Genomic DNA, 17,594 nt, shown 5'->3' with positions numbered 1-17,594 from the left:
TGTAGTTTAAATGACATATTTTTATAGGGGTATTATTCCATTACTGTCGGATCCATTCCGACATGCATTTGTCGGAATGGATCCGACAAGCCCTATTCAATGCGCGGCCAAATCCGAATGTCGGATTTGAGCCTAATCCGACTGTCTGATTTGGCCGTTCCCGGTGTAGCGTCCGTGCTGCTGCTGTCAGCAGCTCCCCGTGTGTGAGATCACAGGGAGCTGCTGGAGGGAGCTTCACATCACGGCACTAAACCGTGTAGCCGAGTGTCGGCGGGGGATCGCTGCCGGGAGAGAGGTGCCTGGCCGGGGGGGCGCCAGTCATAAGGTACCTGCCTGTCCTGCTGCCCCTATAGCCCGCCACCCCACTCCCGCATCTCATCTCCCCAATCCGACAATTTAAAAAAAAAGTCGGATTGAGATTGTCGGAAACGGTGCCAAAACCTGTCGGATTTGGCCCCGTTTACGACAGAAGCACGCGGATCGGTGGCTATTCAACCGATTTACGTGCTTTCCGACCAGTCGAATTTCCCGACTTGTCGGAAAACTGAGGGGGGGGTTGAATAGGTCGGAACACCTTCCGACCTGAAAAAGTCGAAACCGGCCGTCTTTCTGACAAGACGGCAGGTTTCGACTCTAATTGAATATATACGCCTAAGTGGTTAAATTGCAAAAAAAACAATGTAAGTTTGCCACAGTCCCAGTGTTCTGTTTTTCCCTAATCTTTTGGCAGCAGTTGGGAGAAAGTCCATACTGATTCAGTGGATCACACACATTTCTTTTTTTTCTTTTTCACTGCGTTAAAATCCAAATATTGCATAGTGACTGCACACACAGCCTAACTAGGGGGGTAATTCCAAGTTGATTGCAGCAGGAATTTTGTTAGCAGTTGGGCAAAACCACGTGCACTGCAGGGGAGACAGATATAACATGCGAAGAAAGAGTTAGATTTGCGTGGGTTATTTTATTTCTGTAGGGTAAATACTGGCTGCTTTATTTTTACACTGCAAATTAGATTGCAGATTGAACACACCGCACCCAAATCTGACTCTCTCAGCACATGTTAAATCTGCCTCCCCTGCAGTGCACATGGTTTTGCCCAACTGCTAACAAAATTCCTGCTGCGATCAACTTGGAATTACCCCCTAGGTGACCTAAATTCCCTTACCCAGGAATCTGAAGTGGATTTGAACCACTCATTCTGAGAGTAGCAGACTGGCTTCCATCGGTTGGGCAGACTGGTTGTCTGATATGTTTGCAGACTGTTCTTGTTTATATTACCTCTGCTGTCCGAAACACCACGAACTACAAGCTGCTACCTTGACCTTTGACCTATGCTTTTACTAGCAATGCAAAAGGACTGAAAAAGTCTATTGTTTCACCTGTAAAGAAGATCTTTCAAGTCCTCTTCTGGATAATCCATTTATCCAACTCTGGACTAAATAAGACTTCACCTGAAATAATAATAACCACAGAATGCTTTTCCTCAGTTTCATTGACCCAAGCAAATGCTAATATGGCTTTCAATAAATAGCTGCTACATAAATGGACATAAGAATGGTCTTTAATGTGCGAACTGTGTGCCATCCTTAAAAGCTGTGGCATTAAGAAATAGATCAGTTGTGACAATTGTGCTAATGATATCCACTGTAGGGCCATTTTCTTATTTATCTATATTCCCTTTTTGTAAGAAAAAAAAAGTATAATACAATGTATGTATCAGATCAGGTCCATTTCTTGTTCATTAAGGTTTCCTTTGTGGAGAAGGAAAAGAAAACATTTGCTCTCTGACCCGTGTTCCATAACTTTAACTACCCACCCCCTTAAGACACCGTACAGGTTTGATCCGTGTTGCTACATATATCTGGCTTTTGGGTTGCTTATGATGCACCTTCTTCATTCTTTTTGCAGGGTTCTGCTGAGGGTGAGAATGCTGTATTATCTCAAGCAGGAAGTGATTGGTCCTCACAGCAAAAATGTTCTTGATGGAGTGGATGTCCGGTAACTCACATCTGTTTATAGTAAAGTATAGTATAGTAGAAGTTTTGCTGTTTAACATGCATTGGCTGTAGGGTAATGTTATGGAATTCATGGCAGCAGATCACTCTGCTTGTACTTGTTTTGTTATTCCTCTTTGCAAGCAGGAGCATTTCAAAATAAAAAATACAAAAATGTTCTTACCTTTTTTAGTGAAATTGATTTACGGGTTCCAGAGCCCGATCATTCAGAGTTACCAGTAAATTGGTGGGATGCAGATGCGGATAAGTCGCTTCTCATTGGCGTGTTTAAGCATGGTAAGTGGAAACTCTTCCATTTTTGTTTAGCACAGTTGGCGTAGTGATTAACATTACTGACCCACAGCACTGAGGTTGTGGGTTTGATTCCCAACACAGACCCAGCTGTGTATATTCTCTCCATACTTGCGTAGGTTTTCTCCGGGCCCCCCAGTTTTCACCTACAATCCAAAAATATATAAATTTCTGTCCAATTTTTTCTATAGTTGACAAACTTCAATATATAGCTTGTCTGGCTATTAAATCCCATTTGGCTGCTTGATTTAAAAATGGTGACAGCTTTGATTTTTCATCAAGAGTTGTAAAAATTCTAACAGTATTCTTCAGTTTCCCTGCAAAATGCAGCCCCCGTATCACTACCTTATCTCATAGGTGGACCGTGGACTGATCATTGCTTCCCATAAGAGCTGCACTGCTGGGGAACAATTAGATGGCCTGATTGGCTAATAAACTAGATACAAATAGGCAAAAAAGGAGATTACCTTTAAAGACAATGCTCAAATCCTAATCAAATGCACCATAAAAGGGAAAATAAATATAGGGAAAAATAAATGTGTACTTTGTTTGTATTATTGCATATCAGTTCTTAGGTCTTAGAACTCCAGCTAGAATTTGAGGTTTACCTGCCCTTTGAGCCACTGTGACATACAGATGTGTCCTCTTACATCCTTGCTGCAGTCGCACTAAATAGCCCTTCAAGTCGCACCATGAAGTGGCGGGACACGGCAGCGCTGAGCATTTTTTGTTTTTCCCTGTGAAAATGTCTTAGTCACAAAATGTAATAGGACACACGAGCAGATACTGCTGATTAAAATGATATGCAGCATGTCTATATTCTGTGCAATTGCGGCTGTATATGCATCCTAAATGCCACGTTACAGTGTTCTACAGGAAAACACTGTAGCATAGCATTTTGTATGCAAATACAGTAGCAGTCACACACAGAATGTAGGAATGCTGCATATCATTTTAATCCGCAAAAGCTGCTCATGCGTTCTATTGCATTCCATTGCGAGTTAGACACCTTTTCACGGAAAACACCTCCTCCCCCCAAAAAAAAAGAAGACGCTCGGCACTACTAGGGCACACGGCACTCACATGTTATGTGTTAAGCGACTTGTAGCGCACGGAGCAAAGATGCATGAGGACACAGTATCTGTAACCATATCATTTTTACTGTATATTATGTATATTTGAAATAATAAAGGCTATGAGAGTGCCTAATAGTGAAAGTGATTTTTATTTAGAACACCCAGTGTATAGTGAAAAAATGATGAATAGACCCACAAATTATCTTATTCATATATCTTTGGTCGTGTGACCACTATATAAATCAGGATATATGGAATAAAAAGAGAGAAAACATAGTGTGTGCTGTTTTTTATTTAAAAAAAAACAACAACAAAAAAAACACTGCAGGCAACAAATACTGTGAATCAAATTAGGAATTTACTGGTCCCAGAAATGATCCTGCAATTAGGTTACTGTTTGTATAAAACACAGTTTTACTTTGGCAGTGAATTAAAAATAGTAAGTAGCACACATACAAAATATAAAAAGAGATCGCTGATCTGTCCGTGGAGGAGCCCAGGTGATTGACCAACACACATTTCACTGGTTGAGAGCTGCCACTCACTTAAAAGATGAGTGTTAATTACTGTTAATTTTTTTTTGTATATTATTTTTTATATATACCTGTGCACCTTTTTCTCTTATTTGTTGCATGTATGTATACAGTGTGTATGTGTGTGTTTGTGTGTATGTATATATATATATATATATATATATATATATATATATAATATACTCCATATGTATTGTTCCTTCAAGTGGTGGTATTTCAAATCAGAAATCATCTCTTGTTGTTCAGGCTATGAGAAATACAACACTATCCGGGCGGATCCAGCTCTTTGCTTCCTTGAACGGGCTGGCAAGCCAGACGAAAAAGCTGTTGCTGCAGAACAGAGAGCTAATGATTATATTGACGGGTAGGCTGCATGGCTCACTAGTGTTAAGGTGTTGACCTGGAATGTCTACTCATTGTAACTAATATTTCTTTCATTTGTGACAGTGATGTTGAAGATCCTGAGTACAAACCTGCTCCTGCCTTATTTAAAGACGACATGGAGGTAAAGTTTGGATGTTATGGAAAAGCTGTTTAAGTGGGTGTTGTTTGATAACAAATGTGTAATTACAACAAAAGCCAGCACATCAATGTCCAAATGGAATATAATGAATAACTTATAATAAAAACATATATTACACACTATATAATTTCGTAATAAAATGACAGTTTCGCTCTTACTGTGGTCATCCTCAAGTAAATCATATATATAGTATGCATTTAGCTGTCACAATTTGTATGCCATTAGCATTCTGACTCTTGTTTAGATTTATCTTTGAGGAGTGATGGGTGACAGCTCCTCTAAAGCGGTGCGGTACAAGTGTGTTGCTTTTATTCCTTTTGTGTCCTTAGAAGTGTGGAAACATAAATTGTTTTTTGTTCTGCATTTAAAGTAATTGTTCAGTTTCCTTTCTGTAGGATGATGCCTCGTCTCCTGGTGATCTAGTTATAGCAGATGGAGGTAAGAAACTTTTATCCTTCCATCTACCTATGGGTTTTGTAATGACCTATTTGCTAAGTATATTTGGTATGTAGCTGTTTTGTAAAACAAAAACTAAATACATTCAGCGGCAGATTAAAGGCAGAGATAAAGGGCCATACTGTCCTGCGAGTGCATCCACTGAAATTGTGGAGTCAGCCTGGGCTATGCCTATGGTTCAGGCTTTTTACAAAGCTCTTGCAGCTTGACGGAAGTTATTGGATACCTAGCAGGGATTCTTCTTGCTCTGCTGCCACCGAGGAGTCTTGTGATGAGACAATGCTCCCCCTAGGCTCTCCAACCAGCCAACTTTGGCCTCCACTTTCATTAGCACAGGGTTCTCAGGCTATGGTGCAGCGTTTCTTGCAACTGTCCTCTTCCTTAGAGATGGACGTGACCAATAACGGAAGCAGAACCTACTGATATTTCCACATAGTACAGGAGGAAGCAGATAAGGACTTGTGCTTCAAATTAAGCTTATCTGTTCATTGATGTTTTAGTGTGTACCAACAGACTTACACTGGAAAGCACGGTTTCTTTCCTTTTTCCCATCCAGTTACAGGACTTGTTTTCTGAAGCATAGACCACACCTGTTCAAAGATTCCATGTATTCTGCAGATTGCAGTACGTCTCCTTAGTGAGGGTGTGGTGTAATGGGAATCCCTGACAAAGGTGGATTCTCCAATTGCTTGCCTCCGAACACTGCTACCTTACAGGACTGGCACGCCTTTAAAACGGTTTACACTCGGGTAGGGGTATCCATTAGCTTCCGCCTTGGTCATTGAGGCTGTGAAGAAGTGGTCTGAACAATTGGATGAAAGCCTTGGTTCTGACAAGACTGGCTGTGCTGTAGTTGGTAGAACATAGCCGTCAGTCCTCAGTGTATCTGAGTATTGATATGGGACTTCTTAGAGTCAGGGTGGCCCTGAGGTTTCGCTGAGCCTCTGAGGGCCCCCCCTGGTTCCTGCAAGTCTGCCCACTAATGGGTGTCTGCATATCCTTGTTACCTAGGACTTTTTGGTGTATAAAAGATAAAAGGAGCCCTTACTCTTTAGAGGAGGGCCTGATGAAACCCTCAGTAATTAACAAAGTAAAGTTTTAATAGATATAGGCGACATCCTATTACATGCAGTGATTTACCGCGCGGCAATAACAAACTTTTTAGCCCAATAATACAATCGGGCTATTCAATGACAGCCCATTTTTACTGTGCAGTAAATTACCCGTTATCGGGCGATAACACATGGGATCCGTGATAAGTTGTGTACCCATTTGTTACCGTCCGAAAACAGGTGTCCTAGGGCTGGTTATCAAGGATTCTCTGGCACGCACAGCGAAGTACCCTATAAGTGCCAGGCTACATGGCTAATAGGATACCCCCGGGGGAATCTATTAGCTGCAGTAATTCACCACAGATAATAGGATACCCCCGGGGGAATCTATTCGCTGCAGTAATTCACCACAGATAATAGGATACTGCCATAAATGATTCAGTAATATGAAACAGATTTGTGAATATTCAGGAAAAAATGAAAAATCATGGTGACGGGAAGATTTTCAAAATCATAGAAATGATTTTGTCCTTTTTCTCTTTCATTTATACATAGATGGACAGGGTCAGGAAGGAGACAAAGGCTACTGGCCCACACAGTCCACACTGACCACCCGCTTGCGGAGGCTTATAACCGCATTCCAACGCACTTCCAAGTTTCGGCAGATTCAGCAAATCCCACCCATGTTTCCCATTCACACAACTGTAACACAACAAGCACCTTACGAAGAGGTTTCTCTCAATCCGAAAGTGGCTGCAAAAATTGAAAGACAGCAGAGGTTTGTGCAGTAGTTACATGTTTCCCTTGATTTATTATTTAATAAAATCCGACACTGGTTATTACTATTGGTTATTTTATTTGGAAATGCATATGCTCAGTGTGGGAGTCTGCCCATATTCTGTACTATAATTGCACCCGGCCAACTGTCTCACAGGTAGTGAATGGGGAGCTGGGATGCTGGACAGACAATTTGTGTAGGTATAGTGCAGAATTTGGGCTGTGGTAGAGTACATGCTTTTTTTTTATTCAGTTAAACTTTTTTATGTTTTAGCGTGCATAGGGAAGGGTTTTTTTTTTCCCCCATACTTCATTACAGTATTAAAAATGTTACAATAATGCACTACATATTGTATAAAATAAGTAACAACTAAACTGTGGGAAGATAGAGCGCATCAAAATGCACTTTATTCCCTGGATGCTGCAAAGCTATCAAGTAATCTGTTTAGGTTTTTCTTGTATTGTAGTCTCTCTATGTACTATGCTTTCCAATTAATCTCAATATTATACCTTCAAATTGATCGATACAAGAAAATTCAATTCTCTGCATAACACTGGGATATTTCGTCACACTGACTTTACATTGTGGTCAGTTATTGAGAGGTGCTAATAAGATGGCGTGAAAGTGATGAATAATGTGTCTGTTTTGAAAGGCAGAATTGCTCCCTCAATATACCCCACCCATATCTTGGCATATTTATGTGTGGAGTTCTGTATTGGCTATAATAGGTGGGCCTGATTCCGATTTGTATGAAATTGTACAGCTGCAAGGGAGCGGCTGTGAAATTCTATACAAATAAAATGCAAATGCTGCAGGAGGCTTCTATAGGAGATAAGACGACTCCTGCATGCATCTGCGAGATCCAAATGCTGCATCTTGCGATGGTAGCTGACAGAGGTCAGTCTTCGTAAGCTGTGGCTTACTTAAACTTGCCGTAGGATCCAGACAACCAGGTCCAAGAAGTCTGCAACCGAAGATGCAGACCCTGGACCCAGCACAATTATTTTTTGAAGAATGGTGCCAGTTGCCATCCCCGCTCCACCCCTCAAATGCTACAGCATGTCGATCATGCTGTGGCTAAGAGGGGGCTGCGACAGACATTGCAAGTCCTGTTCTGCACATGATCAGACCACTAACCATCGGATTTGTACGTAAACCATCAGGTTTGCATACAAATTCAAATCGGGCCATGTATGTACATGAATTCTCATTCTTTGTCTCCCATTGATGTAGGTGGACCCGAAGGGAGGAAGCTGACTTTTACAGAGTAGTCTCAACATTTGGCGTAGTATTTGACCCAGGAAGAGGTCAGTTTGATTGGACCAAGTTTCGAGCAATGGCAAGACTTCATAAGAAAACGGACGAGAGTCTTGAGAAGTACCTCTATGCCTTTATAGCAATGTGCCGGAGGGTGTGTCGGCTGCCTTCTAAAGAAGGTGTGTATTGTTTATATACTCTAAATGTAACCTGGCCAACCAGTGGCTCTTCAGCTGTTGTGAAACTACATGTGCCAGCATGCCCTACCACAGTTTTGCTATTATGGAATGCTAAAACTGTGACAGGGCATGCTGGGATGTGTAGTTGAACAGTAGCCGAAGAGCCACAGGTTGCCCAGGCCTGCTGTAAATCATTGAGCAAACATTGCTCCGTTACATATATTAATTAATTCAGCCATAAGTAATGTTTATTTTCTGTTTAATTAGTACTACACTATATTTTTACTAACTTAATTTTGGATAAAAATTCTCTTGGTATTGTTCATCATTGTCTCTTAATTACACAGCAACGTTTTCTTACAAACGGTTTCCACTTTATGTATGAATTCTATAAAAACCTCCCTTTCCAATATAGTACTTTGGTGGGGGGGATCTCCACCATTTGCTCTGTCTGGGCAGGGACCCTGCTAGCTATAGTTAAACCTGAGAACATTGGGGGTCATTCCGAGTTGTTCGCTCGTTGCTGATTTTCGCTATGCTGCGATTTGTTGCAAATTGCGCATGTGCAAGGCACGCAGGGCGCATGCGCTTAGTTATTTAACACAAAACTTAGCAGTTTTGCTGTGGCATCTGCGGCGCTTTTCAGTCGCACTGCTGTTCGGTAAATGATTGACAGGAAAGGGGCGTTTCTGAGCGGCAACTCTGCGTTTTCCCGGCATTGGCTAAAAAACGCAGGCGTGTCAGGGTAAAACGCAGGAGTGTCTGGAGAAACAGGGAAGTGGCTGGCCGAACGCAGGGCGTGTTTGTGACGTCAAACCAGGAACTAAATGGACTGCGCTGATCGCAATCTGTAAGTAGGTCTGGAGCTACTCAGAAACTGCAAGAAAATATTTAGTAGCAGTTCTGCTAATCTTTAGTTAGCAATTCTGCTAAGCTAATATACACTCCCAGAGGGCTGCGGCTTAGCGTGTGCAATGCTACTAAAAGCAGCTAGCGAGCAAACAACTCGCAATGAGGGCCATAGAAACAGTTTTAAACTATAGGATTCCTGCACTGTGACACTGTGATCTACGTAGCTATTACAGCTCTATGTAACAAGAGGGGTCTTGTCTTCCATTTACTATGTTGGGGGAGCAGATCAAGAAGAGAGCACAGTCTCCAAAACTGGATAATCTCTTTAAGGTCAACAGTACCCAGTTGTGCCTCCAAAATGAGCAAATAGAAACCATATTATTTGTAGAGGCAAATCAGATCTTAACGAAAAAGAATTTCAAATGTCGCTGTGAATGAGTTGCTATTATATCTTTTTAAACATTATGGTTTAAAGACTTGGCTTACATGAAATTTCCTGCCACATCTTTGTTCTGGAAAGCACGTGATTGACATCAGTATTTTATCTTTCAGACTTAGCAGAGTCCCCCATCTCTATCCAGCCGATCACAGAAGAGCGAGCCTCCAGAACGTTGTACCGTATTGAGCTTCTGAGGAAGGTGCGCGAACAAGCTATCCGCCACCCACAGCTGTTTGAACGCTTAAAGCTCTGCCAGCCTAGCCCTGATTTACCGGTATGGTGGGAATGTGGCAGTCATGATAAGGATTTGGTAATTGGAGCTGCTAAACATGGTGTAAGCAGAACTGACTATAACATTCTGCGGGATCCAGAACTTTCCTTTATGGTGTCTCAAAGGAATTATAACCAGAATAAAGGGACCTCCTCTACTCCGCTTATAGCCCAGTCAAACCAACTGCTGTTGTCAACATCTCCTCTTACTCCTCAATCAAGGACGCAGGATATAAAAGGGAGCCCAAACGATGAGGTCAGGGTTAGAGATGATACTGTAAAGGATGAGACTTCTTCTTTTAAGGAAGAGTCTGCAAAAATGAAAGTAGAGGAAGTTAGTCTCATCAATGGTCCATTGCTTCACACTGGAGAACACAAGTCAACCATTAAGTCGGAGGCGAGCAGGCGTATGGTGGCAGCAAGGACTGAGCCACTAACTCCTAATCTAACTTCCAAGAAACAGAGAATCAGCAAGCGAGGGTCAGCCTCCAGTTCAGGCTCTGATTCTGACTCGAACCGATCGTCTTGTTCATCCAGATCTTCCTCTTCCTCATCTTCTTCCTCCTCCTCTTGCTCGCGTTCAGGATCCAGCTCTTCCTCTTCTTCCTCTTCATGTTCATCATCCTCATCGTCTTCCTCCTCTTCTTCATCCTCGTCATCTTCATCTGAGGACAGTGACAGTGATGGGGATGTGCAGAAAAGTGGTATGTATGACATCCCTTGCTCTAATATAATGATACCACTGTTATACCGCATTCAGATCGCAAATGCCGGATCCCACCCGGTAAAAGAAACGTGTACTTACCGGGTGGGATCCGGCATTTGCTCCCCTCTGCTGGCTTTCCGACCCGGCAATATACCGGGTCGGTTGCCATAGCAGCGGGGGGGGCAGCAGCAGCAGCAGGGGTGGAGGCGGCGCTGGGAGATGAGCTCATCTCCCGTGTCGCATCGACGCGGCTCCCATTCACACTGCACCTGACCCGGTATTCAACCCGGGTATAATCCTTCTTTTATACCGGGTTGAATTACCGGGTCAGGCGACCCGCTAATTCCGGCAGAGTGCTTTCACATCGCACACTGACCCGTGTCGACGCGGCAATATGCCGTGTCGATACCGGGTTATTTGTGCGATGTGAAAGTGGTATTATTCACAAATTGTATTTAAATATGAATAGTTATATAATGTTGTGGCATGCACATATATGGCTTGTAAAAGACTGGATACTGTAGGTCTTATAATGTTGCTGCAATGGAATAAAGTTATTTACTTTCTTTTTGTTAATGTCTAGAGTGCTATCAGATATTAGCTTTATATTACTATGTTGACTCTAGCATCAGACTTTATCTTAAAGTGAGAGAGATCATCGTTTGCCGCCTACCACGATAAGGTGATTTAATCAGGACAGAATGGCTCCCTACCAATATAACTTTTATTTCAGAGTCTCTTTGTAATAGAAGTTACACAATGTAAAATTATGAATTGATAGTGTAGTCGTTGTAGATAGACATCTACAATTTGATTAAAAGGTGCATTCAATACGTGAGTTTATAAATTACATATTATTGCAGGGTATAAGAAATATTTAAACATGATCTTAGTGCTTAAAGTGTGCATCTGCAGGTGGTGTTTGTGTCTCTCACCATCTGTAATTCATTTTTATAAATACGTTTAGATTTATCTGAATAGTAAATCTAACTTTGATGTATCTTTTAGTACTGCTTTTAAATTGAACTGTGTAGTAGTAATGATGAAGCATACTTGCCTACTTGTGAAAAAAAACATTTCAGGGATTATGATTATAACGGGTGGTCTTCTGTTTGCCGGCGGTCGGGCTCCCGGCGCTCAGTATACCGGCGCCGGGAGCCCGACAGCCGGCATACCGACAATTATTTTCCCTCGTGGGGGTCCACGACCCCCATAGAGGGAGAATAAAATAGTGTGGCGCGCGTAGTGCGCCACCGTGCCCGTAGCGTGGCGAGCGCAGCGAGCCCGCAAGGGGCTCATTTGCGCTCGCCAAGCTGTCGGTAAGCCGGCGGTCGGGCTCCCGGCGCCGGGATGCTGGTCGCCGGGAGCCCGACCGCCGGCCAGCCGTAGTGAACCCGATTATAACACTTGTAAGCGCAAATGTGTACTGCTACATCTGAGAGGTGTCATAAAAATGTCTTCCTAACATCCAAATGTAAATGTGCCCCAAAGTTACTAAGATCTACTTGTTGAAGAAAAGACATTGTGTATTATGTTTTGCAAGAAGATCCATATACAGTAGGAGGCTACGAGAAACCTTATTTAAAATGCATGTAGCCATAGGGCTCAGTGTGCCTTATACCAATGCAGGGAAATGGCATGGATGATCCCAAATGAATATAAATATATATATACTGTATCGATGATAACCCCCCCCCCCTACCCCCACCCCCCAAGTACAGGACAACTACATAATGAGTGTACAGCTACATAATGGGTGTACAGATGCGCCCTCATACATGCAGCGCGAGATGCATGGCCGCAGTGAGCTGACAGGTCCCGTGCAACTCTGCTGACTTAGAGGTTTTTTCCCCCCCCAAAATGCATCTCATTCGCATTGCGGCTAGGACACACAAGGAGGGGCTGTTTGGAGTTACTGCTGCAAAGATGTGTGAGGACACATCTGTAAGGTGCAATCAGGTAGATTTCTAGAGTCTTCAGTAAGTCAGGGAGATTGCTACTATTTCAGGGAGTCTCCCTGACAATCAAGGAGAGTTGGCACGTATATGTGATGAAGTAGTTAGTAAAGTTTGGGAAAATGGCATCCCTCCTACTTAAGTTACGAACTGCTGCTTTGCATTAGATCAAATAATCTATACTGCTGCTTTTAACAAGAAGCCATCCTGTGGATTTTGTAACACACTGTTATTTAGAGCCAGAAGCATCTGTTGTGGGCTGGGAGGTTATCCTCTAAAATGTCCTTCAGTTTATCTCTAGAGCCTGCACTTTGAGCACTATCCTGCCAGCACATGGCATTCTTATTATTACTGATGAATATTTGATTCTTGCCCAGCAAGTGGCTGCTATTTCTGAACTTCATGCAGATATTTAGAACAAATGATATATATAGGGGTATATGCAATTGCGGTCGAATTCCCGAAATTGTCGAATTTCGGGTCATTTTCGACCAAAAAAAAAATTTGCCTATGCAATTCAGTGCTTTCCGACCAAAAAACGGACTTTCAAAATTCGACTTTTTGAAATTCGAATTTTTGCAAATTCGACTTTTCTGCAATGATATAAGTGCTGCAATTCGACCAAAGCATATTCAATTCAAGTTTGGAAATTCGACAGCAGTGCTTTTAGACTGCAAATTCGTCATTTTCAATCCGCCACACTTTGGAGGGTGAAAACAAATAAAAAAAATTTAAACATGTTTTTTTTTGTGTTTTTTTTTTTGGGAATAGCAGATCTATTTATATTAGAAGGGATTAGGTACTTTTTTTTTTTTTTTTTGGAGGCACAAATATTATTTATATATTTTTTTAAAATATTTTTTTTTTTTTTTTTTATTGCTGGAACGGTAAAATCCTAAAAAAAATGGCGTGGGGTCCCCCCTCCAAAGCATAACCAGCCTCGGGCTCTTCGAGCTGGTCCTGGTTCTAAAAATGCGGGGGAAAAATTGACAGGGGATCCCCCGTATTTTTAAAACCAGCACCGGGCTCTGGTGCTGGTGCCAAAAATACGGGGGACAAAAAGCGTAGGGGTCCCCCGTATTTTTAACACCAGCATCGGGCTCCACTAGCTGGACAGATAATGCCACAGCCGGGGGTCACTTTTATGCCGTGCCCTGCGGCCGTGGCATTAAATATCCAACTAGTCACCCCTGGCCGGGGTACCCTGGGGGAGTGGGGACCCCTTCAATCAAGGGGTCCCCCCCCCCAGCCACCCAAGGGCCAGGGGTGAAGCCCGAGGCTGTCCCCCCCCCATCCAATGGGCTGCGGATGGGGGGGCTGATAGCCTTTTGTGATCATGAAAAGAATATTGTTTTTTCCAGCAGTACTACAAGTCCCAGCAAGCCTCCCCCGCAAGCTGGTACTTGGAGAACCACAAGTACCAGCATGCGGGAGAAAAACGGGCCCGCTGGTACCTGTAGTACTACTGGAAAAAAAATACCCAAATAAAAACAGGACACACACACCGTGAAAGTAAAACTTTATTTCATACGTCGACACACACATACTTACCTATGTTCACACGCCGACATCGGTCCTCTTCTCCATGTAGAATCCAGGGGTACCTGAAAATAAAAGATCAATATACTCACCTCAACCAGGCTCCAGAGATAAATCCACGTACTTGGAGAAAAAAACAAACCGAACACCCGCTCCATGCCGGACTGAAAGGGGTCCCATGCTGACACATGGGACCCCTATCCCCGAATGCAGAGAGACCTGTCAGTGACAGCTGTCACAGAAAGGTCTCTATAGCCAATCAGGAAGCGCAACTTCGTTGCGCTCATCTGATTGGCTCTGTGCGTCTGAGCAGACAGCGCATCGCACAGCCCAGTCCATTATATTCAATGGTGGGAACTTAGCGGCTAGCGGTGAGGTCACCCGCCGGTCAGCGGCTGACCGGCGGGTGACCCCCCCGCTAGCCGCTAAGTTCCCACCATTGAAAGTAATGGAGCGGTTTTGCGATGCGCTGTCACATCACAGACAGCGCACAGCCAATCAGATGAGCGCCACGGAAGTAGCGCTTCCTGATTGGCTGAAGGGACTTCAGTGACAGGAGTCACGTGATGTCCCGGCATTCGGGAGAAAGGGGTCTGATGTGAAAGCATTGGACCCCTTTCTAGTCCGGTATGGATCGTTGTTCGTTTTTTTGTTTTGCCAAGTACGTGGATTATCTCTGGACCTGGATGTACCTCTGGACGCTGGAAGGTGAGTATAATTTTTTCACAGGTACCTCGGATCGTCGGAGACCGTGGCAGTCGGCGTGTCAACATAGGTAAGTATGTGTGTGTCGGTAGTGTGTAATAAAGTTTTACTATCAAGGTGTGTGTGTCCTGTTTTTATTTGGGTATTTTTTTCCCAGTAGTACTACAGGTACCAGCGGACCCGTTTTTCTCCCGCATGCTGGTACTTGTGGTTCTCCAAGTACCAGCTTGCGGGGGAGGCTTGCTGGGACTTGTAGTACTGCTGGAAAAAACAATATCTTTTTATTATCACAAAAGGCTATCAGCCCCCCCATCCGCAGCCCATTGGATGGGGGGGGACAGCCTCGGGCTTCACCCCTGGCCCTTGGGTGGCTGGGGGGGGGGACCCCTTGATTGAAGGGGTCCCCACTCCCCCAGGGTACCCCGGCCAGGGGTGACTAGTTGGATATTTAATGCCACGGCCGCAGGGCACGGCATAAAAGTGACCCCCGGCTGTGGCATTATCTGTCCAGCTAGTGGAGCCCGATGCTGGTGTTAAAAATACGGGGGACCCCTACTCTTTTTGTCCCCCGTATTTTTGGCACCAGCACCAGGCGCAGAGCCCGGTGCTGGTTTTAAAAATACGGGGGATCCCTGGCCAATTTTTCCCCTGCATTTTTAGAACCAGGACCAGCTCGATGAGCCCGAGGCTGGTTATGCTTTGGAGGGGGGACCCCACGCCATTTTTTTTTCGGGTTTTTCACGTTTTTTTACCGTTTTTTAAAATCGCGGCAAAATCCGCTAAATCGGCCGATTTTCGCCCGCGACTCTGGCGAATCCGTTTTTCATTGAATATGGTGAATTCCGGAAGCCACCTTCCGGGATTCACCTGTCGAATTGAGTCGAATTAAAAAACGGCGAAAATTGCCGCGAATTCGACCGCAATTGCATATACCCCATAGATGCATTATACAGCTTTAACAAACAAAATATATTAATTTAGGTTGTTTGTTCAGATATCAGCTCATCGCATCTAAATTCTGTGGCATAGATATATGCATGGCACTGTGGACTCAGAACCCTGCACTGCCATGGCCAAAGCCGCGTGGGAGAGTTCTAGAGATCCGGGAAATTTGTTGGGAACCAATTAGATCGGTTCTTGGTATCTGATTATGGCACATTGCATCCAGACTAAGGCATGTCAGCATTTGCAGAGTTCCACTCATGGCTATAGTGATATCACTATGTTATGTCCTGACATAGAGCCCACTCCAAGAGCACCGCGGAGGAGACATTTTTAATGTTTCTCCTGTATACCATTATCAGATCATTGCCTATTAAGTGCCAAATCTCGGCCGCCGGGACCCGAATTCGACATATTCAATAAAAAACGGATTCGACAGTCCCGCTGTCGAAAAACGGACCAATTGACGAATAGTGTGCGTCCTGGATTCGACTTCATGGACGGCATAAAAGTGTTAAAAAATAAAAATAAAAAACCCTGAAAAAAATTGCGTGGGGTCCCCCCTCCTAAGCATAACTAGCCTCGGGCTCTTTGAGCCGGTCCTGGTTGTAAAAATACGGGGGGGAAATGACAGGGGATCCCCCATATTTTAACAGCCAGCACCGGGCTCTGCGTCCGGTCCTGATGCCAAAAATATGGGGACAAAACACGCAGGGGTCCCCCGTATTTTTCACACCAGCACCGGGCTCCACTAGCTAGAGAGAAAATGCCAAAGCCGGGGGACACTTTTATACCGGTCCCTGCGGCCGTGGCGTTAAATCCCCAACTAGTCACCCCTGGCCGGGGTACCCTGGAGGAGTGGGGACCCCTTAAATCAAGGCCCCCCCCCCCCCCCCCTCCAGCCACCCAAGGGCCAGGGGTGAAGCCCGAGGCTGTCCCCCCCATCCAAGGGCGGCGGATGGGAGGCTGATAGCCAAGTGTAAAAAAAAAAGAATATTGTTTTTTGTAGCAGAACTACAAGTCCCAGCAAGCCTCCCCCGCAAGCTGGTACTTGGAGAACCACAAGTACCAGCATGCGGGGGGAAACGGGCCCGCTGGTACCTGTAGTTCTACTACAAAAAAAATACCCAAGTAAAAACAGTACACACACACCGTGACTGTACAACTTTATTACATACATGCACACCCCGACATACACACATACTTACCTATGTTCACACGAAGGCTCAGTCCACTTCTCCACGTAGAATCCACAGGGTACCTGTAAATAAAATTATACTCCCAACAATCCATTGTTACCATTGCAGACATGTCGAATTGCAAAAAGTCGAATCTGAAACGACAGGTTTTTTGTCGAAAAGTACTGTATTGCATTGTCGAATCCAATTCGACAGGTTTTTTTTTGGCTCAAATGCCCCGTTTTTCGACATTTGCGGCAATTCGACTGCAATTGTATATACCCCATAGTTTTTCACTTCAATCTATTTGTCCTTCGAAAAATTGTACCATGTCTAAATGACCTGGGTTTTTTTAAACCATTTGAATGTTGAAGTTTTACTTGGTTGAACTTTGTCCATGGTCCATGTAGCAGGAGTACAGTCTTCTCAGTGATAGTTTACAGTATTGCATTGCGTATTATAGAATTATGAATCAAAAATACAATGGGGTATATGCAATTCACGGCGAATCGCGGCAATTTTTCGCCGTTTTTTAATTCGACTTAATTCGACAGGTGAATTCTGGAAGGTGGCTGCCGGAATTCACCATATTCAATGAAAAACGGATTCGCCAGAACCGCGGGCGAAAATCGGCCGATTTGGCGGATTTTGCCGCGATTTTAAAAAACGGGGGAAAACGGGAAAAACCCGGAAAAAAAAATGGCGTGGGGTCCCCCCTCCAAAGCATAACCAGCCTCGGGCTCATCGAGCTGGTCCTGGTTCTAAAAATCCGGGGAAAAATTGGGCAGGGATCCCCCGTATTTTTAAAACCAGCACCGGGCTCTGCGCCTGGTGCTGGTGCCAAAAAT

At 44.0% G+C, this 17,594-nt stretch overlaps 1 protein-coding gene across 2 annotated transcripts in view; it reads left to right on the top strand.

Annotated features, from left to right (window-relative positions):
• Positions 1 to 17,594, top strand: part of CHD9 (chromodomain helicase DNA binding protein 9) — a 575,583-nt gene that overhangs the window by 493,623 nt on the left and 64,366 nt on the right. For both annotated transcript variants that reach the window (XM_063945309.1, XM_063945308.1), the window contains exons 24-31: positions 1,909 to 1,998; positions 2,188 to 2,291; positions 4,162 to 4,279; positions 4,363 to 4,420; positions 4,834 to 4,876; positions 6,502 to 6,724; positions 7,958 to 8,160; positions 9,565 to 10,425. In XM_063945309.1, coding sequence (XP_063801379.1) covers positions 1,909 to 1,998; positions 2,188 to 2,291; positions 4,162 to 4,279; positions 4,363 to 4,420; positions 4,834 to 4,876; positions 6,502 to 6,724; positions 7,958 to 8,160; positions 9,565 to 10,425 — 1,700 coding nt within the window. The remainder of the gene's footprint in view (positions 1 to 1,908; positions 1,999 to 2,187; positions 2,292 to 4,161; positions 4,280 to 4,362; positions 4,421 to 4,833; positions 4,877 to 6,501; positions 6,725 to 7,957; positions 8,161 to 9,564; positions 10,426 to 17,594) is intronic.

The sequence above is a fragment of the Pseudophryne corroboree genome, chromosome 11 (genome assembly GCF_028390025.1).
Source record: "Pseudophryne corroboree isolate aPseCor3 chromosome 11, aPseCor3.hap2, whole genome shotgun sequence".
Taxonomy (NCBI): Eukaryota; Metazoa; Chordata; class Amphibia; order Anura; family Myobatrachidae; genus Pseudophryne; species Pseudophryne corroboree.
The sequence above is the reverse complement of the archived record's forward strand: the minus strand, read 5'-3'. Positions and strand labels throughout refer to the sequence as shown.